Source organism: Ovis canadensis, chromosome 1 (genome assembly GCF_042477335.2).
Source record: "Ovis canadensis isolate MfBH-ARS-UI-01 breed Bighorn chromosome 1, ARS-UI_OviCan_v2, whole genome shotgun sequence".
NCBI classification, from domain to species: Eukaryota; Metazoa; Chordata; class Mammalia; order Artiodactyla; family Bovidae; genus Ovis; species Ovis canadensis.
The window spans coordinates 11,550,236-11,574,208 of NC_091245.1; the positions used below are offsets into that span (position 1 = coordinate 11,550,236).

A 23,973-nucleotide genomic window follows, 5' to 3' on the forward strand; every position below is an offset into this window, starting at 1 on the left:
TTAAAGCAAAAGGGGTTTATTGACTCATGGAATCTAAGGAAGGTTGAGTAGCAATAGGAAGAACAGATGTGCAGCTGAACTCACACCTGGAGCAGTTGGAACTGGAAGCTCATGGTACCAGACTACCCCATCTCGTGTTTTGACTTCACTGTACATGCAGCTCTACTATACGTAGTTTCCATTTTATCCTGCTGTTGATTGGCTTTTTCTACACATCAGAACATTTCATCTCCGTTGGCTGCTATATCTCACAGCCTTAGTCCCTGAAGAGGAAATGCCTGATGGTTGTTAGGTCCCAAGTTAAAAAAAAGTCTCAGGGGAAGGACTACTTATTAGTTTTTCTTGGTTCTGGTGTCTGTCCCTGGACCAGTCAATTGTGGGGCAAGTTCATGTAAGAACATATCAACTGCAGGTATTCTGTAGTACTTGGGAAAGTGTACAGTATTCAAGAGTGTAGCCATGAGGTAGAGGAAAAGGATGGTGGTGTGCTTGCCATACAGTCCTGTGAATATCCACTATAGTTGCTTGTTTCACTGTTTATAATAGTGAAAAATTGGAAGCAAGCTAAATATCCTGGAGTGAAGCTTGGTCAGTTGTAGTTTATCAACTTAATGGATCATTAAATAGCTGTTAAAATTATGGTTATTAAGACCTTGGGCTTCCCTGATGGCTCAGTGGTAAAGAATCTCTGCCTGCCGATGTAAGAGACAGGTTCAGTCCCTGTGTCGGGAAGATCCCCTGTAGAAGGAAATGGCACCCCACTCCAGTATCCTTGCCTGGGAAATTCTGAGGACAGAGGAATCTGGCAGGCTACAGTCCATGGGGTCCCAAAAGAGTCAGACACAACTTAGCTACTACACAGTAACATAGGAAGATACGCTCATGATGCTACATTAAATGGGAACAGGATATAACATTTTATATACAGTGTGTTTGCTACTGTGAAACTCGAAAATTCAGATTACTGAAACAAATTTACAAGGTAATATGACAGGATCAGGTTTCAAGCAGGAGACACGGGTTTGATCCCTGGGTCAGAAAGATCCCTGGAGAAGGAAATGGCAACCTGTTCCAGTATTCTTGCCTGGGAAATCCCATGGGCAGAGGAGCCTGGTGGGCTACAGTCCATGGGGTCTCAAAGAGTCAAACACAACTTCGAGACTAAACAACAGCAGCGTTGACAGAGGGTCACTGTGGTCCAAAGTCTGGTCCCTAACTTTGTAGATCCTGATCCTTCATCTTGCCAGGCATCCAGAAACCATCATCACCATGAGGAACTGACTGATACTAATCAAAGTTCACAGGAAACTGATACATAAATCATAATGTTAAGTCAATCATTTGCAAAGAAAAATACTATTTCCAGAGCATCAAGCAGATTCATATTGACTAGTCATGAGGCAGCAAACCTCTCCCTCCAGTGGTCTATATAGGCATCCAGACAATAATTAGAAGATTTCTCTGAAATTGTGGAATCAGGAAAAGGGGCTTAATATGAGGCACTCATAAGTATTAGGGATAGAACTATCACTCACAAACTCTGTCCTCCGATCACTCAGTTTATATGAAAATACAGGTGTTAAATAGCTATAGAATTTTCTCTATATAGAGTAGACAGGCTATTTTATTAGGCTCAGAACTCCCACTAAAGAAAACTAAAATATCTGAATGAAATAGAACAAAATGTCTTCTTAAAAGCATGGAATGATTAAGAATAGGTTGCTGAAAATCAGACATTCTTCATCACAACCAGTAGTTGGGAGACTGTTTGCCATTATGTTAAATGAGAGAAAGTATAATGTGTTAGATATTGGCCTAACCTCAACTGATTTCTCCAGATGAGAAATTGATGCTGGGAAGGATTGAAGGCAAAAGGAGAAGGGGATGGCAGAGGATGAGATGGTCAGATAGCATTACTAACTCAATGGACATGAATTTGAGCAAACTCCGGGAGGCAGACAGAGGAGCTAGTGTACTGCAATCCATGGGGTCTCAAAGAGTTGGACACGACTTAGCAACTGAACAATAACAACTAACTAAAGTGCATTAACATATCTGTACATCGATCAGAGTGTCATGTTAGGATGTAAAATGCTTAGGAACATCTTTCCTGATCATGATAGTTAATATGGTTGGTTATAAACAGTTGTTTTGTGAGTAGTACGTGACAAATAGATGAGCTTTTTAAAAATTATTTTACTGCATTCTTTCCTTAAATTGAAATATAATTGATATAAGTTTCAGATGTACAACATGATTCAGTATTTGTAAATATTACCTCCACAATAAAGAGGTAATAACATCTGTGAACATACTTAGTTAGAAATTTTTTGTGATGAGAATGTTTAAGAGCTATTTTTTTCTACTTTTCAAGTTTGCAGTACAGTATTATAAACTATAGTCATCATGTTGTACATTACATCCCAAGACTTACTTATTTTGGAACTGAAAGTTTGTACTTTTGATCCCCTTCGCTCATTTTGCCTACTCCCATAGTGGTAAAGAGGGCTTCTCAGGTGGTGCTAGTGATGAAGAGTCTGCCTACTAGTGCATGAGAGGCAAGAGACTCAGATTCGACCCCTGTGTTGGGAAGATCCCCTGAAGTAGGAAATGGCAACCACTCCATTATTCTTGCCTGGAAAATTCCGTGGACAGAGGAGTGGCAGGCTACATGGAACTGCAAAGGGTCAGATGCAACTGAGCGACCGAGCACACACATGTTGATAAGGAATCTGCCTGCCAGTGCGTGAGAGGCAAGAGACTTGGGTTTGATTTCTTGGACAGGAAGATCCCCTGGAGAAGGGAATGGCAACCCACTCTGGTATTCTTGCCTAGAAAATTCCATGGATAGAGAAGCCTGACAGGCTGTGGTCCATGGGGTCACAGAGTCGGCCATAACTGAGCATGCATGCACCTCTGGCAACCACCAGTCTCTTCTCTGTTGTCTATGAGCTTAGGTTTTGTTTTTTTTCCTTTCTCTCTCTTAGGTTCCACACATAGATGAGGTCATGTGGCCTTTTTCTTTCTCTGTCTGATTTTTTCACTTAGCATAATGTTTTCAAGGTCCATCCGTGTGTCAGATGGCAAGATTTCCCTTTTTATGACTAAATTTCCATTTTGTGTATAGAGCACATTTTGTGTATCCATTCATCCAATAGACACCTAGGTTGTTTCCATATCTTGCCTGTTGTACGGAATACTGCAATGAACGTGAGAGTGGATATGTCTTTTTAGGTTAGTGTTTTCCTTTTCTTTAGATAAATATCCAGTAGTGGAATTGCTGGATTATGTGGTTCTTCTAGTTTTAATTTTTAAAGGAATCTTCATTCTGTTTTTCATGGTACATGTACCAGTTTACATTCCTACTGATAGTGCACAAGGGTTTCCTTTCTTCACATTCTTGCCAACACTTGTTATTTCTTGTGTTTTGATAATAGCCATTCTAAGATGTGAGGTGATGTCTTATTGTGGTTTTGACTTGTATTTTGCTGGTGATTAATGATGTTGAGTGTCTTTTCATGTGCTGTAGTCCATCTGCATGTCTTCTTTGGGAAAAAAATATCTGTTCAGATCTTCTGCCCATTTTTTTAATTGGATTTTTTTTTCCCTACTGAGTTGTAAGAGTTCTTTATCTACTTTAAGTATTAGCCCCTTATCAAATATGTTTTGCAAATATATTTTCTCAGTCTATGGCTTGTGTATTCATTCTCTTGTAGAACAGGTTTTTATTTTTAATGAAAACATCAATTTTTTATTTAATATGTTGTGCTTTTGGTATCTATGTGCTTCTTCTAAGAAGTCATCACCAGTGAATACTGGGGTACATGTGTCTTTTTAAATATATATTACCATATGTAAAATAGACAGCTAATGGGAAGTTGTTGTATCACACAGGGAGCTCAGTGCAGTGCTCCATGACAACCTAGAGCGCTGGGATGGGATAGGGTGTAGGAGGGAAGTTCAGGTGGGAGGGGACATATGTATACTTATGTATACATATGTATTCACATCGTTGTATATCAGAGATCAACACAACATTGTAAAGCAATTATCCTCCAATTAAAAATAAATAAATTTAAAAAAATCATCAGTCACTGATGTTTTGAACTAGGAGTTCAGTAGCTTTGCATTTTACATTGAGGTTCACGAGCCATTTGAGTTTGTTTTGTTTGGGGATTTTGACCATACTGTGTGTCTAGTGGGATCTTAGTTCCCTGACCAGGGATTGAACCTGTGCCCTCAGCAGTGATAGTGTAGAGCCCTAACCGCTGGACCACCAGGGAATACCCTGAGTTAGTTTTTGAAACAAGTTTTAGATCTGTGTCCAGATTCTTTTCTTCTTTTTTTCTTTAGCATGTGGATATCCATTTGTTTAACAGCACCCTATTTTTAAAATGTCCTTTTCCCATTGAATTGCCTTTGCTCCTCTGTCAAACATGAGTTGACTGTGTGGTTCAGTTTTGGGGCTATCAGTTCTGTTCTTCAGATCTATTTTTTAATGAAAACCACACTATTTCTATTATTGTAGTCTTATATATTAGCACCAAAAAAAGAGAAATACTTAGGTATGAATCTAACAAAATATGTATAAGATGTATGTGAAGGAAGCTGTAAAACTTTGATTTAAAAAAAAAAAAAGAAAATCTGTGGTTTGGTGGTATAGTCTCTAAGTTGTGTCTGACTCTTGTGACCCATGGACTATATAGCCTGCAAGGCTCTTCTGTCCATGGGATTTCCCAGGCAAGAATACTGGAATGGGTTGCCATTTCCTTCTCCAAAAGAAAATCTAAATAGAGATATTCTATTATACATGGGTAGGAAGACTCATTATCATAAAGGTCTTAGTTCTTCTCAACTTGATTTATGTAGTTAGCACAATTCCAAACAAAATCTCAGCAAGTTATTTTATGGACATTGACAAACTGATTGTGAAGTTTATATGGAAAGACAAAAATACCCAGAAGAACTACATGATATTAAAGGAGATTAAAGTCATAGAACTGATTGACAGTACCTGATTTCAAAGCTTACCATAAAATATTGTAATCAAGACAGTATGTGTTATTGACAAAAGGATAGATATGTCAACGAAACAAAATAGCACAGCAGTTCAGTTCAGTTCAGTCGCTCAGTCGTGTCCGACTCTTTGCGACCCCATGAATCGCAGCACACCAGGCCTCCTTGTCCATCACCATCTCCCGGAGTTCACTCAGACTCACGTCCATCAAGTCAGTGATGCCATCCAGCCATCTCATCCTCTGTCGTCCCCTTCTTCTCCTGCCCCCAATCCCTCCCAGCATCAAAGTCTTTTCCAATGAGTCAACTCTTCGCATGAGGTGGCCAAAGTACTGGAGTTTCAGCTTTAGCATCATTCCTTCCAAAGAAATCCCAGGGTTGATCTCCTTCAATATGGACTGGTTGAATCTCCTTGCAATCCGAGGGACTCTCAAGAGTCTTCTCCAACACCACAGTTCAAAAGCATCAGTTCTTCAGTGCTCAGCCTTCTTCACAGTCCAATTCTCATATCCATACATGACTACTGGAAAAACCATAGCCTTGACTAGACGGACCTTAGTCGGCAAAGTAATGTCTCTGCTTTTGAATATATTATCTAGGTTGGTCATAACTTTTCTTCCAAGGAGTAAGCGTCTTTTAATTTCATGGCTGCAGTCACCATCTGCAGTGATTTTGGAGCCCCCAAAAATAAAGTCTGACACTGTTTCCACTGTTTTCCCATCTATTTCCCATGGAGTGATAGGACTGGATGCCATGATCTTCGTTTTCTGAATGTTGAGTTTTAAGCCAACTTTTTCACTCTCCTCTTTTACTTTCATCAAGAGGCTTTTTAGTTCTTCTTCACTTTCTGCCATAAGGGTGGTGTCATCTGCATATCTGAGGTTATTGATATTTCTCCCGGCACCCTTGATTCCAGCTTGTGTTTCTTCCAGTCCAGCGTTTCTCATGATGTACTCTGCATAGAAGTTAAATAAGCAGGGTGACAATATACAGCCTTGACGTACTCCTTTTCCTATTTGGAACCAGTCTGTTGTTCCATGTCCAGTTCTAACTGTTGCTTCCTAACCTGCATATAGATTTCTCAAGAGGCAGGTCAAATGGTCTGGTATTCCCATCTCTTTCAGAATTTTCCACAGTTGATTGTGATCCACACAGTCAAAGGCTTTGACATAGTCAAGAAAGCAGAAATAGATGTTTTTCTGGAACTCTCTTGCTTTTTCCATGATCCAGCACAGCAGGGTGAGTTCCAATCCCAGTTCTGCTACTAAAACAAAAAGACATCCTACAGACTGGAAGAAAATATTTGCAAATGATTCAACCAACAGGGGCTTAATTTACAAAATATAATATACAAACAGCTCCTACAATTCCATAACCAAAAAAAAAAAAAAAAACCCCACTCAAAAAAAGACAGAATACCTAAATAGACATTTTTCCAAAACAGACATACAGATGGCTAACAGGCACATGAAAACATGCTCCACATCACTAATTAAAAATGCAAGTCAGAACTATAATGAGGTATCACCTCACACCAGTCAGAATGGCCATCATCAAAATGGCCATCCTACACATTGTTGGAGAGGGTGTGGAGAAAAAGGAACCCCCCTACAGCATTGGTGGGAATGTAAATTGTTGCAGCCACTATGGAAAACAGTATGGAGGTTCCTCAAAAACTAAAAATAGAGTTATCATATAATCTAGCAATCCCAGTCCTGGGCGAATACCCTCACAAAAGTATAATTCAAAAAGATACATGAACCCCTAATCCATAGTGGCACTGTTTACAATATCCAAGGCATGGAAACAACCTAAGTGTCCATCAGCAGATGAATGGATAAAGAAGACGTGAGTTACATATAAGGGCTTCCCTGGTGGTCAGCTGGTAAAGAATCCGCCTGCAGTGCAGGAGACCTGGGTTCCATCCCTGGGTTGGGAAGATCCCCCTGGAGAAGGGAAAGGCTACCCACTCCAGGATTCTGGCCTGGAGAATTCCATGGACTGTATAGCCCATGGGTTCGCAAAGGGTCGGACACGACTGAGTGACTTTCTCTTCACTTCACTTCTTCATACATGGAATATTACTCAACCATTATATATATATGTGTGTGTGTGTATAAATATATATATATATGGATAAAGAAGATATGCTACATATATGTAACATAATATTCTGTTATTACTCAGCCATTAAAAAGAGCAAAATAATGCCATTTGCAGCAATATGGATGGACCTAGAGATTATCATATTACGCAAAGTAAGTCAGAAAAAGACAGGGACTTCCCTGGTGATCCAATGGCTAAGACTCCATTCTCCCAATGCAGATCGCTTGAGTTTAATCCCTGGTTAGGGAACTGAATCCCACATGCTGCAACTGAGAGTTCACATAACTCAACTAAAAGAATCCTGCATGCTACAGTGAAGACCAGGCACAGCCAAATAAATAATTTTTTTTTTAAAGAGACAAATACCATATGGTATCACTTATATGTGGAATCTAAAATACAACACAAATGAACATGTCTAGAAAACAGAAACAGACTTACAGACATAGAGAACAGACTTGTGGTTGCCAAGCAAGAAGCAGGTTGGAGGCGGGAAGGACTGGAGTTTGGTAGCAGATGGGAACTATTACATGTAGGATGGATAAACAACAAGGTCCTACGGTATGGCACAAGGAACTATATTCAGTATCCTGTGATAAACCAAAATGGAAAAGACTATGAAAATGGATATATAAAGCAGAAATTAAACACAACATTGTAAATCAACTGTACTTCAGTAATGTTTAAAAAATAAAAATAATTATTATAAGATGTAGTAAGAGCTTGGTAAATTTATCTGTTGTTTATGTTCTGATTTGATCCTGACAAGATTCATGAAAAAGAGGCAGATTAGGTATTATTTCTGTTTTATAGATCAGGAAATAGAATTTAAGGGCTATTACTATGTAACAAACAGCAAGTGGTTAGGGGCTTCCCTGGTGGTGCTAAGAACCTGCCTGCCAGTGCAAGAGAGGCTGATTCAAGAAGAACAAGCCAAGAAGATCCCTTGGAGTAGGAAATGGTAACTCCAGTATTCTTGCCTGGTGAATCCCATGGACAGAGGAGCCTGGCAGGCTGCAGTCCGTGGGGCCGCAAAGAGTCAGACATGACTGAGTGACTAACACACTTTTGTTTATTGTGAATAGTACTGCTGTGAGCGTAGGTATATAATTATCAATAGCCCGCTTTCAGTTCTTTTGGGTTTATACCCAGAAGTAGATAATAGATCTATTGGATCATACGATAATTCTGCTTTTAATGTTTTGAGGAACCACTCTACTGTTTTCTAAAGCAGCTGTACCATTTTACATTTTATCAGCAATTTTTCAAATTTTATCTGCTTTTGTGTACCAGTAAACTGTATTTTTCTAGGACTTTGTCTAATTCATCAAACTTTCAAATTTATTAACAGTGTTTGTAATGTCTTTGGTATTTGTAGTAATACATTTGTTCCATTTATATTGGTTACTTCAACCTTTTTTCTCATGTTATAAAAGTTTGTGTTGTCTGGAATTTATCACTTTATTTATCTTTTCAAGTAATTGATTTGAGCTTTGTTGATCTTCTTTTTGTTTGCTTGTTTATTTTGTTCATTTGCTCTTACCCTTCTATAAGATTATTCTGCTGTTGGTCACACACTCTTTGGATCCGAGTGGTTTGTGGATTTGTGGTTTGCTTATGCTTACCTGGGTTTGTGTGATTGTTTTTTCCACCCCTTCCAAAACAAATTTTCAGAGGTACCCTGTTTTTTTCTCTGTATGTTTTAATGAAGAAAGTAAATTGGAGTGAAAGAAAGGGGTCTTAGAATTGACATCATTTTTCAGCACTAGGCTTTAATCATTATCGGCCGTACTTAAAATTCTAACCTGCTCTGGTTGACAAGATTATCAAACTCAGCTTGTAACAGTGTTTCTGTCTCTCTTTTTTTCCCCTTCCCTGGCAGGACCCGTTGGGGCCCAGCCCCTACTCATGGTGCCCAGAAGACCTGGCTATGGCACCATGGGCAAACCCATTAAATTGCTGGCTAACTGTTTTCAAGTTGAAATTCCAAAGATTGATGTCTACCTCTATGAGGTAGATATTAAACCAGACAAGTGTCCTAGGAGAGTGAACAGGTAAGAATCAAGAAGTCACAGAGATCTTTTGCTGTTGGTTTTTGTCTTTGCTTTAGAAATTATGTTTATCTTGTATGTCTAAATAGCAGTGTTTAATGTCTAACAGTTTGAGCAAGAACACATGGTAATTTTCTTTGAAATTGATTGTATTTCAGAGCTGTGATAATGGGGGAAATCTACAAATAGTCTTGAAATTTTTCTGTTATAGTAACCTCATATGTTTTCTCTGTGATAATAGAAAAGGTCCAACTCATTGTTACATGCTCTTAAATCAGACTGAGCATTTTTTTCCTTTGCTATTAGGTAATATCTATCTGTGCTTTCTTTTCTCTTCCCACCCATCTTGACCTGATTTGGCCCTTCTGTAATGTTCCGTTTGAGACGATGGTGATTGTCATGGTTTTATGCCTTCCCATCCTCAACTCCTCTAACTGTTCCTGACTCTTATATAGGAACAAGTATATATGATATATAAAGATTCTCAGTCTGCTCCTAATAAGCTTCTCTCACTCCCTCCAAATACTATGGATGTGGATATGGTTTAGGTAATACAGGAAATGTGAAAGGAATTTGTGACATGATGTACACCACAAACGAGGTTTTTTAATTGTTTTTTTACAGTGTTGTGTTAGTTTCTGCTGTACAATAGCATGAATCTTCTGTAAGTATGCATATACTCCCTCCCTCCTGAGCCTCGTTCCCGCTCCCTCCAGGTCGTCACAGAGTGCTGAGCTGGGCCCCCTGTGCTGTATAGCAGCTTCCCGAGCTGTCTGTTTTACACACAGTAGTGGACATATGTCAGTGCTACTCTCTCGATTTGTACCACCCTCTTCTTGGCCCCTCCTGTGAGATAAGATCCATAAGAAATATGAAATAAATTAGTGCTAAGAAACTTTGTAATAACATGTAACAGAAAACCCTTATCATATGAGTGTTATAATTAACATGTAATACAGAGTTCTTTCTGAGGTCAGGAGGCAAGTTGTAGAGTATTTCAAGTGGAGAAACCTAAGGTATCAACTAATCTGATACCTTTTTTTCCCCCCTATACCTTCTTCATAGCTGAAATCCAGAAAGGTTGAGAGGCTTATTTAGCAACGCTTGCTAGTAGCAAATGTGAGACCAGAACTCCAGAATCCTGACTTGATAGTTGTTAAGAAACAATTTCTAAAGCAAGAAGGAAAGGAATTGAATTAATCTAAAGAGTTGGTAGAATTGCAGATAGCTGTAGTAAAGAAAGCACTTTTTGTTTTGTTTTTTTTTAAGATAAGGCAGCAGTAACAAAGATACAAACTCCAGGAGATAGTGAAGGACAGGGAAGCCTGGCGTGCTGCAGTCCATGGGGTCGCAAAGAGTCGGACATGACTTAGTGACTGAACAACAACAAAGGTATGGCAGTTGAGGAGAACCAGGTGTACTGACCTAAGCCAGGCTTAGAGGGGAGGTTCTAGTCAGTCACTGCAGTGCTTGCCATCTGTGAGTGGATGATTACCTAATCTTGCTGTAGCCTCCACCTCTTCCTGAGCTTTGGACTGACACCTTACTATCTATAAAGGACTCCAAACAGCTTATTCTCTGAATCCTCCTCCCCACACTCTGCTCATGTTGCTATATTCTTTTTCTCTACCTAAATTCCCAAACTAGAACTTCCTTTTCCTCCTATTGGTGATCATGTCCTATTGCTTCTTTTTCAGAAATTATTGCCTAATCTGGCCCCCTCTATCCGTATTACTGCCACCTTGGTTTCAGACCCTTATTTGTTGCCTTGACTATTGTAATGACCTTGTCTGCCCTAACATGTCTTTCTCTCTCTGTTCTCCTTACATATCTACACTTTTGGCATAGTTATCCTTTTAAGTAAAAAATCTGATTATTTCACTCCCCTACTTTTAAACGTGTTCAGCTGCCTACTGCCTACAGTATAGCATCCCAAGTTTAGTATAGTATGCCCTTCTTAGTTTGGCTCTAACCTTCATCTTTTTTCATATTCTGCAACTCCTACCTGGAATGCCTTCTCTGCCTTTATCTATCTGGCAAACTTCTATTATTTTTCAAGACGAACCTTTTGAACTCCATAGTCAGATGTAGTTCACTTTTTAAAATAAATAATAACTGGCAGTTTATTAATCGATGGAGTATATCACACAACAAATTCCCTCACATCTTTCAGGAAGAAAACCCGTTATATTTGAAGAATAAAGACATCAACCACTGAATTTGGACATCGTTAAAATGTGCTTTAAATATTTCTTTGGGAAAAGGGACACAACACTTCTACTCAGGAGAAACCTACAGTCCAGGTCTTTTATTTTCTTTATAGCCGTTGTGACATGAATTCATGCAGAATGGGCTCAGCAGTTCAGGCTCCTTCCCACTGGTTCTCACAGAGTGTGCGTCTATCTAGGTGGAGCAAGCTGGAGCTTCAGCTGAACCCAAATACTTTTCTTTTTGGCTCCCTTCTTTTTCTAATCATTTTCCTTTACACATTTCAGGAAGCTGTCTTGGCTCTTAGACTGCTTAGTGTGCTCCATGTGCACATTAATTCTCTTGGCAAGAACCTTGCCCTTAACTTGTTTGTTTACACGGATGCCAACAGCACGCGAGGTAGCACTGTAGACTCTTCCAGTTTTGCCACAGTAATATTTATGGGGTATTCCTTGTCAAGAATGGTGCCCTCCCCTTGTATCTACAATACCACCTCTCTTGTTGATGTCTGTGATATATGTGGCCACAGGAGCAACTCCATGTTTCCTGAAAGGGCTAGAGAACACACAGCGAGTACCCCTCCTCTCTCCCTTCGTGTTGGTCATTTTGGAAAAATGCTGGAGGATGGCGGTTCCAGCCGAAAGGCCAGCTCATTCTACTATGACCTTGTAGTACTTGATTGGTATGCACTTTTGTTATAATATTTTTAGTACAGTATTTGTTGCTACCTTCTTCTCTCAGCATAACCTCTTCATGAGAAGTTATATTCTTTATCATCATCTGTGTAGCCTTGATCTTAGCTCAGTGATTGGCACAGAGTAAATAAAATGAACGAAATGCTTATAAAACTAAGAGAGGATGAGTGTAATGATGAGAGACAGGAAAGAGAACTGTACATTACAGAGGGCTTCGTATGCCTAGATATGGATGTTCAGTGCCCTATCCTCTCTCCTAGCATATGCAGGTTAGTCTTTATCATAGTATCCTTTTCTTTTGTCTGTCTTTGTGCTTACAGGGATCACCCATCTCATGCTGCACTCTCAAAATTCTCTTTTTCTTGTTTCTCGAAACTAGGGTGTTAATGTGTAAATTTGAACAAAGGATAATTCTTACCTTTCTGGTAGATGTTTACATTTTTTAAAGGCATTTATTAATCTGAAGAAATCTCTTAACTGATAGAATGTCTAAGGCAGATATTTCTTAGCTGAGTTTCTTCTTATCATCTCTCCAGCTTGCCCTGCCTGAAAGAATTGTCCTAAACTTTAGCACTATATAGTGGAGAATTCTTATATGTTATTTATTGAATAGGAAAATTATATAATGATAACGTTAGAAACAGAGATCAAATTGCCAACATTTGCTGGGTTATGGAGAAAGCTAGGGAATTCCAAAAAAATTTGCCTCTGTTTCATTGACTCTGCCAAAGACTTTGTGTGGATCATAATAAACTGTGGAAAGCTCTTAAAGAGGTGGAAATACCAGACCATCTTACCTGTCTCCTGAGAAATCTGTTTGCAGGTCAAGAAGCAACAGTTAGAACCCTGTATGGACAAGGTTGTCTGCTGCCACCCTGTTTGTTTAACCTGTACACCATGCACATCATGAAAAATGCCCGGCTGGATGAACTCATCCAAGCTGGAATCAAGATAGCGGGAGAAACATCGACAGCCTTAGATATTTGGATGATACCACTCTAATGGCAGCAAGCTATGAGGAACTGAAGAACGTCTTGATGAGGGTAAAGGAGGAAAGTGAAAGAGCAGGCTTAAAACTAAATATTAAAAAAACTAAGATCACAGCATCCGGCCCTATCACTTCATGGCAAATAGAAGGGGAAAAGGTGGAAGCAGTGACAGATTTCCTCGTCCTGGGCTCTGAAATCACTGTGGATGGTGATTGCAGCCATGAAATCAGAAGATGATTGCTTCTTGGCAGGAAAGCTATGACAAACCTAGACAGTGTGTTGCAAAGCAGAGACATTACTCTACCGACAGAGGTCCGTATAGTCAAGGCTATAGTCTTCCCAGTGGTCACATACGGTTGTGAGAGTTGGACTGTAAAGAAGGCAGAGCACCTTCAAACTGTGGTACTGGAGAAGACTCCTGAGAGTCCCTTGGACAGCAAGGAGATCAAACCAGTCAATCTTAAAGGAGATCAACCCTGAATACTCATCGGAAGGACTGATGCTGTAGCTGAAACTGCAGTATTTTAATCATTTGATGTAAACAGCTGACTCACTGGAAAAGTCCCTGATGCTGGGAAAGATTAAGGGCAGAAGGACAAGAGGGCGTCATAGGATGAGATAGCTGGATGGCATCACCAATGCAGTGGACGTGAATTTGGGCAAACTTCAGGAGATGGTGAGGGACAGAGAGGCCTGGCATGCTGCAGTCCACGGGGTAGCAAAGAGTCGGACGTGACTATGTAACTATGTGACTGAACAACAACAGTGTTAGAGCAACAAAATCACTTGAAGACAAAATGGGTTGGAATTGAGGGAATGATAGGAGTTGGAGGCTTGGGACTTAGAGCTATGTCAGTTAAGGTGGTTTTTTTTTTTTAGTATTTCAGATGAGTCTCTCATAAGAGACTGAGGCAGTAGCAGTAATGTTGGGTAAAAAAGACCAAAATTATTTGTATTAGATTTTGGTAAAGGAATAATCACACATTATCTGTGTGTATATGAAGCTGTGTACCACAGAGTTTCAACATGTTGGTTAAATTTGAGAGGAACATATATATAATAAATTAGTGTGGTACATTCTGGTTTTAATTTACGGCCCTGTTGACATCCCTAATTGCATTTCATCTTTATGTTGCTTTGTCTTCTTATGTTATTTGTCAGTAGAAGTAAAGGATCTGTAATTTAAGATGTTTCCAAATGGAAATTTTTTAATCATGTACCTTTTATTTGAGTTTTGACAGGAGCTAGAGGATTTCTTTGGGACTCTAAAATTGGCATTAACCAACTTTATACTTTGTTAATAACATTGACTTAATTTTATGTCAGCATCCACGAAACTTATTCCTTTTGTTTTCTGCAGAATACTAGTTCTTGCCTTCACTTTTTGCCGTATTACATACAACTAGTCATTTAAAACTGTTGATGGGCTTCCTAAATTGGTTCAGTTCTTACACTTCAAAAACTAGAATTCCAAAAGTTAGAAGAAACTCAATAGAACTTTACAATGCCTTTTCAATATTAACTAAATAGTTATGAGCCAAAATATAGCAGTATTTAAATCAACACATATGAGGTTTCTCTTGTCCATATGCCACATGCTCAAATATTTGGAACTATGACATTAATCATACTAGTAGAATGATGTATTGCAGCCAAGCAACTTTCCACTTTAGTCAGAAGAGTTTTCTTGGACAGAATATGTAGGAAATGCTTGTGAATCATCTTGTGAGTCAGTTTTTCTACCTTAGATTTTCCTTCTGTTGCTTTTTTCGTCCTTTCCTCACTTCTTTTCAGGAGTGTGTATCTATGTGTTTCTTTTTTTCCCTATTTAATGTTTTGATTTTAAAATCATCATTAGTTAAAAGCAGGTTTCAGATGTTTCTAGGTGCTTTTTTTACAAGTGAATGTATTAATAACTAAAAGTTAATTTTTAGAAGTATTATGACCTAGAGTGTAAAATCTGTAACTTGAGATTTTTATGCTCGTTTGTCCAACTACTAAATATATATCAGGGTAAATCTTCAGTAGGCTGTTAATGTACTTACTCAAAGTTGTTAAATAGTGAAATAGATGTGAAAATTGTATAGACAGCATGATTATAAAGGCAAGATCTACTTGTATAAAGATTTGAAGGAATCTTGAAATGGTAATAGAGTGATCAAATTTTTGATTTAATTTTCTTTCATAAATTAAACATTATCTTACAGTCATTATATTAGGATGATTGTGCTTACTCACTCAGTCGTGTCAGTTGTGACTCTGCCACCCTTTGGACTGTAGCCTGTCAGTCTCATCTGTCCATGGGAGTTTTCAGGCAGGAATCCTGGAATGGGTTGCCATTTCCTTCTCCACAGGATCTTCCTGACCCAGGAATTGAACCTGCGTCTCCTATGTCTGCTGCATTGCAGGCGGATTCTTTACCTGTTACTAATCTATTACGATTAATGACATAGTGCTGAATATTTGTGCATATCGCATGCGGATGTAATATAATTCTGATGGTTGAATTTTAGAAGGAAAAAATAAATCTGTATTGAAAAGATTTTGGCTTTTACGTAGAAATCATCACAAGTCAGAGTGTTTGAAGAAACTCTCTTTTGTTATTAGGAATATTATTGACAGTGTTATTACTAGGGTAGTGTTCCAAGAAAGGGACATTCTTTTTTTAAATAGCAACTTTATTGATATACAATTCACACAGTACACAGTTCACTCATTTAAAATGTACAATTCAGTGTTATTTGGTATGTTTGCAGTGATAGTGTACAACCATCACCCCAGTCATACTTTATTTGGAACATTTTCTCCTCTGCCAAAGAAATCTTGTACTCATTAGCAGCCACTCCCCATTTCCTCCCTCCGTGCATCCCTCCCTCCCTGCATCCCTGCGCAACACTAGCCTACTCTCTGGCTCTGTAGATTTGCCTTTTCTGGACATTTCAGTATAAATGGAATCATACAGTATGTGGCCTTTTGTGTGACTGACCTCTTTCATTTCACACGTTTTCACATAATGTTGTAACAGAAAGAAGTGAAAGTGTGAGTCGCCCAGTCGTGTCTGACTCTATGCAACCCCACAGACTGTAGTCCCCTAGTCTCCTCTGTCCATGGGATTCTCCAGGCAAGAATACTGGAGTGGGGTAGCCACTTCCTTCTCTGGGGATCTTCCTAACCCAGGGACTGGATCCTTGTCTACTTGCATTGCAGGCAGAGTCTGAGTTACCAGGGAAGTCCCTTAATGTTGTAGTATCTATTAGTATTTCATTACTTTTTATTATTCAGTAAGATTCCATTGTATGGATATTTTGTGTTTCTGTTCACTTGTTGGTGGACATGTGAGTTGTTTGCACTTTTTGGCTCTTAAGATTTATGTTGCTGTTTACATTCATGTTTTCATTTCTCTTGAGTGTATACCCAAGAGTGGAATCAAGTAGTAACTCAGTGTTTAATCTTTTGAGGAACTGCCAGAATCTTCCAAAGCAGATGCATCACTTTACATTCCTGATAGCAGTGTGTGGTGATTCCAGTTTCTCTATGTCCTCATTAACATGTTATCTGTCTTTTTCACTAGCTATCTTAGTAAGTGTTGAGTAGTATCGCGTTGTTACTTTGATTTACATTTCCCTGATGGCTAATGATGTTAGGCATCTTTTTGTGTACTTATTGGCTATTTGTGTATTTTTAGAGAAATGTCTGTCTAAGTCTTTTTCCTATTTTTAAATTAAATCATTTGCCTATTTTGTTACTAAGTTGTAGGAATTCTTTATACCTTATCAGATAAGATGATTTGCAAAAGTTTCTCCTTTTGTGCACCTTGCCTCTTTTACTTCCTTTTAAAATTTTTTATTTTTCTTGCAATTGAGATATAGTTGATTTACAAGACTATATTAGTTTCAGATGTACTACATAATGATTAGACATTTTAATAGATTATATTCCATATAAAGTTATTATATAAAATATTGGCTGTATTCCTTTTGCATTTTCACTTTCTTTGAAACACATTTTTATTTTGATGAAATCGTTATTTTTTCTTTTGTCAGCTGTTCTTTTGGTGTGTTTTGAGGGGTATACTTCTGATTAAAATGATTTAGAAGACATACCCAAAAAAACACTGCCAGTGAAAAGTAAATGGTTTAGTTTTGCATGTTCAGCTGTCTTGGGAAACTATACCATGCAAAATGCATCATTTTTAAAAAGCAAGTTTTATTCGCCTTGTTAGTTGTTAGTCACTTGTAAGTAGCATCTAAATAAATTACTCACTAATCTTTTGGCTGATATTCCTACAATATATTTGAAATTCAAAGGTATTTTTCAAAGATACTGTTGTAAATAAAGATATGTCTAAACATAGGGACTAGTAGGTAGGGTTTGTTTTTAACATCTATCCGTTTGAGTAGATTTAAATTACAATAACAGCTGTATAGTATTCCATTGTAGGATGTGCCTTGATTGTTTACTTCTAGCCTGCTCCTTTTTTTTTTCTTAGACTGAGTTAATTTAAAGCAGTTATCTGAATGTGCTATATCACTGTACCAATTAAGAATGCTATTGGTACTAGATTTCAACATTTATGGATCTGACTAGAACTATAATTCTAAATCCTACAGTAACTTTAAAAAACTTAAAGATCGTTTTTTAAATCTTCCCTGTGTTTTCTTAACTGTTGAATTTATTATGCATCTGTTTTGTGTCAGGCACTGTGCTAAGCTCTGGGGATAACAAGATAAATAAGACATGATTCCTGCCAAGGATTTTGTAGTCTGTGTAGAGTGACAAGTTCTGTGAGATGTGTGGAGTACTGATTCCCAATTTTGGTTATGGAGGTAAATAGAGCAGATGACATGCTATCTGAGCTGAATAGTTACCTGGTGGAGCAGGGAAAGAATATTCTGTATAGAGAACATGAGTAAAGGTATGACATGTTTATGTAACAGAAATTGGCCAGTATAAATAGAGTAGATAGAGTTTGAAAAGTTGGCCAGGGAATAGGTTCTAAAGGATCTTAAATCCATGGTGCTGCTGCTGCTAAGTCGCTTCAGTTGTGTCTGACTCTGTGCGACCCCATAGACGGCAGCCCACCAGGCTCCCCCGTCCCTGGGATTCTCCAGGCAAGAACACTGGAGTGGGTTGCCTAAGGCTTGTGAATTCAGAAAGAGTAGAGAGCCATATTCCCATGGATAGAGGAGCCTGGTGGGCAACAGTCCATGGGGTTGCAAAGTCAGCCACGATTGAGTGACTTCACACACTCATTCAGCAATAAATAAATATATTTACTTATACACAGGATTTAATTTTAATAATTAAAAATTATACTACTATTCTAACTTTGTGTAACTATGAAAAAATTAAAGGTGGAAAACAATATTTGAAATAAACTAAGACTATAGTAATTTGAAATGTTCTGATTTCTGTACCAGAAACCTGATAGAATATGTGCTACACACTTGAACAGAAAAAAGTTACAGCTTGCTGAAAATGCATGAATGAGTGAGAGTTTCACTGTTAACTCATATTAAAGAAATCCCATTATTCCCTTAGGATTTCCTGTGTACCTACCTGTGCTGTTACACCTGGCCATCTCATGTGGACTGAGGGCACCAGTGTCAATCTCTGTTTGTGAATATTAGTCCACCTTGATTAGTAATTGTTAGATGAAAATTAAATATAAATACTCCTAACGATTTTTTCTCATACTCCAGCATACCCCCTAGCACCTCTAGTACTTGCTTTTTTAAATTTGAAGTATAGTTGATTTATAACATTAGTTTCAGGTGTATAGCTTAGTGATTCAGTATTTTTTGCAATTATACGTCATTATAGTTTATTAAAAGATAATGGTTATAATTCCCTGTGCTGTCCTCATGCTGATCTGTTTAATATTTTATGCTGCTGCTGCAGCTGTTTACTCACTAATTTGTGTCCAACTTTTTGCGACCCCATGGACTATAGCCAACTAGGTTCCTCTGTCCATGGGATTTCCCAGGTGAGACTACTGTAGTGGCTTGCCATTTCCTTTTCCAGAGGATCTTCCCAACCCAGGGATCAAACGCACATCTCCTGCACTGCAGGCAGATTCTTTACCACTGAGCCACCAGGGAAGAGGTGGTAGTTAAAAGCTAGGGAGAGTGCATAGAGTCAAGATAAGAAGACTGAGAATAGATTCCTGGGATAAGACTCAGGTTTGTCAATGAAGACACTCAGGAGATTGGAAAGGTAGGAAAATCAGGACAAAGTAGAAGGTGTTTCAGAGAACGTCAGTCGAGTATCATGATTTTCAAGGCTAGATCACAGTTGCAGATGCTCAAAGAAGCCAGGAATATAGAGACTGAAAAGAGGCTGTGTTTGAAGAAGTCAATGGTGGTCTGAAGGAAAGTGTTGTAGAGGAGAATTGTTAGTTAAGCCACCTTGAGTTTAAAATCTGTTACTCAATCTAGTCTGTCTGTCGTTTATGAATACTAGAAGTGTTTACTAGATTAACTATTGTGGTTATATAAGGTTATGAAAGAATTCACACCCATGTGAACTGGCAGTAAAGATAGTTTATGGTGAAATGCTCTGATGTAGTATGAATTTTGTAAAATATTAAAAATTTGATCTAAAGTATAACTCTGTATCTTTAAACTTTATCTTGATGCAAAAGTATTTATTGGCTACCCTCTCTGCTACTTAGCACAGAGGTATGAAGCTAAATTAGAAGTTGGAAGGATACTAGGAGAGGCTATCAGCTGTTTTCATTGTGTTTTATAAACCACTGGGTGATTTTAGCATCTTGTTATATCTTGACAGTATTGTTATACCCTCTCCAGTATTCTTGCCTGTAGAATCCTCATGGACAGAGGAGCCTGGGGCTACAGTCCATGGGGTCACATAGTCGGACACGACTGAGTGACTCAGCACAGCGCATACTTTAGCCATCTTCCTTTATTCTGTCTGTGCTGTAGTCACAGATTAATTTATTAGCTGGGAATACTAAATTAAGGTGAAAAGTCACTTTAGAGGAATATATTATTTCATGCCTAAAGACTAAATGTAATATTTATCTCTCCTAAAGACTAATGTAATATTTCCCATTCTACCTTTAGGGAGTAGAAAATTAAGAGGTACTTAAAAATGAGATGAATGAAGATGGGTGTCTGTGAGTTTATAGTAACAATTAACAGGAAAGGAAAATAATTTCCTCTCCTCCTTTTTATGTTAAAATTTCCCTCTCCTACCATTTTTCTGTTGTATGAGTCAGGTGATAAAGTGGAACTTACTGAAACCAATATTAAATTTTACTTTACAGTCTGTGCACCAGAGCATGATGGAATCAAAAGACTTGGTACCAGAATGTAGGAAGTGGTGGTTGAGGTAAGAGTGGGAAGGTAGGCTGTAGCCCTTTGTAAGACCTAATGTACTCAGGTAGGTTCCATTTTTTGTAGTGATTGCCAGATATTCTTCAGAATTTAAAAATTGTATCCCGAGGTTCCTCAGAAATGCATCATATTATTCTTTGCAAGAATTCTTCCTTCTTCAGACTAAGGTTATTAGTAAAAGGAAGCCACTGAAAAGTGGTGAGAAGTTCTTACTCCCAATTATTTAGATTTTCTTTCCTGCATGCTTTTTTAGAAGTTAAAATATTTTATATATTTTGGTTATTGTAGCTTTACTTTTTATTGTAAGCTAAGAAGCTGGCTTAACAATACACACTTAAAATGTTGTTCTGAAATTTCTACATTTGAACAAAAGACCCCCCCCCCGATTGTTATAATAAAAGGCTAATGCTCCCCAACTACAGTATGGAGAAAATTCCATTCACAGTTTCTGTTAATCACCAGCATTCATTCTTTATATTATTTACAGTATTTGATGCTGGTACATTATAATGTATCCATTAGTTGTTTGGAAGAGTTCAGTATATCAGTATAATTCTTGAAGCACGTGTTTGAGATAACTATGCTTAAATTTTTATATAAAAATAATACCATTCACATTTACTTTTTTCCCCCAGGGTACTTTCACTGATATCGCACATCATCCCTGTAACAGTCCAAGACTATTACCTCAGTTTTATTGGTAAAGGAACTAAATTTAGAGAGGCAAAGTAAATTTCCTAACAATTTCGTGGCAGAATGAGACTAAAACCTCTTGTCTGCTAATTTTTTCTCCAGTAGTTATGTTACCACATATTATAAAGATTTTTCAGATTTTCCATTTCTCAGTTCAGACTTTCTTCATAATTCAGTGAGTACTTCTGCTGCTCTAGCTGACTAGATGATGAGATAAATTAGTATTTTGGAGAGCTTTTCCTCTAGTTTTACATCCCTTCCAGATGGACATTCTGATAAACTACCCTTTGCCACTGTATCATTTGAGATAAAAAGCGAAAAGTTGCAGTTCCTGGATTTGTCAGTTTGTTAACTTGAATAATAAAATTCCATTAAAAGTCAAATACATCATTTAATTACATTGTATTAGTGAGAGGTTAAAGTTAAAATTGCTCAATGTGTCTATAATTCTAATACCATTCTGTAAAGACTCTGAAGTCTTGAGTTCAAATCAGTTTTTGGTGTAATTAATCACAAAGGAGTCTCTGTATGTTATATTATGATAAAATCTACAATTTCATATTTGATATTCTCTTAATTAAATTTTACTGTTAGAGGGGATTGTAGACATTATACATTTCTATCTTCTAGTTGGTATCTTCCCTTACATAACTGCTCCTTGAACATTTCTAGCAAGGATGAACTCAGGTACTTTATGAGATAGTGTAAACCACTTGTGAATAACTCTGGTGGTTAGAAAATGTTGGAAATTTTTGTTGCAAAATACTGCTTCTTATACTTTCCAACTATTTGTCTGATTTCTGTCCTCCCATACAAGGAAGATACTCAGGTTTTCACATGACAGTCTGTCAAAATAACTGAAGACTTCTCTAATTTCCTTTGACTCCTTCCTATTTCCAGACTAAGAGTCTTTACTTTGATTTACTTTTATTTATATTATGTGAGGTTCGGTCAGAATTATCTTCTTCTGCTTGTGTTTCATCTGTTAGGGTCTTAAGTTTTTTTCCAAATTGAACAGAGTACTCCAGAATTTGAAATGACCTGTGTAATAGATGGTGGGAAGGTTACCTGCCTTATACTGGCTATTTAAATATATGCAACCTGAGTTCTTTAATTTTGAAGAAACTGCATCACAATATTAGTTCATTTGGGGTTTATAGTCATCTAAAGCTTCCTTGGTGGCTCAGATGGTAAAAAAATCTGCATGCAGTGCAGGATACCTGGGTTCTATCCCTGGATTGGAAACACCTCCTGGAGGAGGGCATGGCAACAAACTCCAGTACTCTTGCCTGGAGAATCCCATGGACAGAGGAGCCTGGCGGGCTGTAGTCCATGGGGTCACAAAAAGTCAGACACAACTGACTGACTAAGCAGAACACAAAGCCCTTTTGCATGAAAGCAGTGGATAAGTTCAGATCCTTTCATTTATTTTTATTGCCATTGAACTTTTCAAACATAAGTGTTTGGACTTTACAGTTATCGTTATTATATTTCACCTTCATTTATTTAGTTTATTGTTGCAATTTGTCTGTAGCTTTTAACATTACTAATTTGTTTTTGGCATACTAGCCTTTCTTGTGTTTGTATCATTTGAGAGTTTCTTAACCAACAGATATTTTTTGATTACTTATTATAGGGCACTAGATATGTTTCTTTTGCTTATTGTATTAATAGTTTGGGTGTGGGGGAGAACTTTACAGATTTATTTTGATAAATGTTTCCATGAATATCCAAGTTAACTTAGAGAGAGAAAAGGAACTTGCCCTGCCCCACATTATAATTTAATAAAACACCCAGTAATCATGGAATCGTACGATACTGGTCCAGGAACAGACAAGTAGACCACGGGGACAACATAGAAAACTCAGTTCAGAACTTAAGATCAACTGTTCTTATAAATTGATCAGTTAAGTATAGACTGTTTAGTAGACAGTGTGGGAAAACTGATTCACCGTATGGAGAAAAAATTGAGTTCTTACATAATACTGTTTATAAAGAAGAACCTAAGATGGATTAGTGACCAACATAAGATAAATAAAATTAATAAAGCATAATGCATCTTTGTGACTTAATATTAGCAAAGTATTTCTTAAAACCTTAAAAAATGAAATCATAAGTTGAAGAAATCGAGTCATTTGATGATACATCATTAACGTTTTCAGTTCAGTAAATACATGGACATTGTTAATAGCAGATAACATTTGAGGGGAAGATATTTGCAACAACTAAACCTGTTAATGAAACAATATTAGAATAACAAAGAAACTCCTTCAGTTCAATGAGAAGACTGGCACCCCAATAGAAAATGAGCAGAGGAAATAAACAGGGAGTCCACAGAAGTAGAGAAATAGGACCCTCCAGGAGGATGGTTTAGTGCAGGCATTCTGAAGAGCAGTTTGGCAATTCTTCATCATTTAGTTGATAAAATTCTCTTGGACCTAGCAGTTCTGTTCCTCAGTGTATATAGCCACAGATTATTCTCACAAGTTCATAAAGGGACATAGAAGGAGATAATGCCTTGCAGCAGTGTCTTGGTGGCTGACTGTTAAAGATACTGAGTCTGTATTGCTGGGGGACCAGATAGACAACATGTAGAGTTCAGTTCAGTTCAGTCGCTCAGTTGTGTCTGACTTTGTGACCCCCTTGGACTGCAGCACGCCAGGCTTCTCTGTCCATCACCAACTCTTGGAGCTTACTCAAACTCATGTCCATCGAGTCGGTGATGCCATCCAGCCATATTATCCTCTGTTGTCCCCTTCTCCTCCTGCCTTCAGTCTTTCCCAGCATCAGGGTCTTTTCAAATGAGTCAGTTCTTTGCATTAGGTGTCCAAAGTATTGGAGTTTCAGCTTCAGCATC

At 37.9% G+C, this 23,973-nt stretch overlaps 1 protein-coding gene across 8 annotated transcripts in view; it reads left to right on the plus strand.

Annotated features, from left to right (window-relative positions):
* The window catches only part of LOC138416602 (protein argonaute-3), a 112,908-nt gene that overhangs the window by 17,590 nt on the left and 71,345 nt on the right, over positions 1–23,973 (plus strand). For 2 of the 8 annotated variants that reach the window (XM_069546198.1, XM_069546107.1), the window contains one exon: positions 9,005–9,176. In XM_069546198.1, the coding sequence (XP_069402299.1) occupies positions 9,005–9,176 (172 nt within the window). Of the gene's footprint in view, positions 1–9,004; positions 9,177–9,797; positions 9,838–10,425; positions 10,566–20,353; positions 20,419–23,973 lie in introns of those variants that run through there. The other 6 variants (XM_069546395.1, XM_069546305.1, XM_069546548.1 and 3 more) reach the window with 6 other exon arrangements.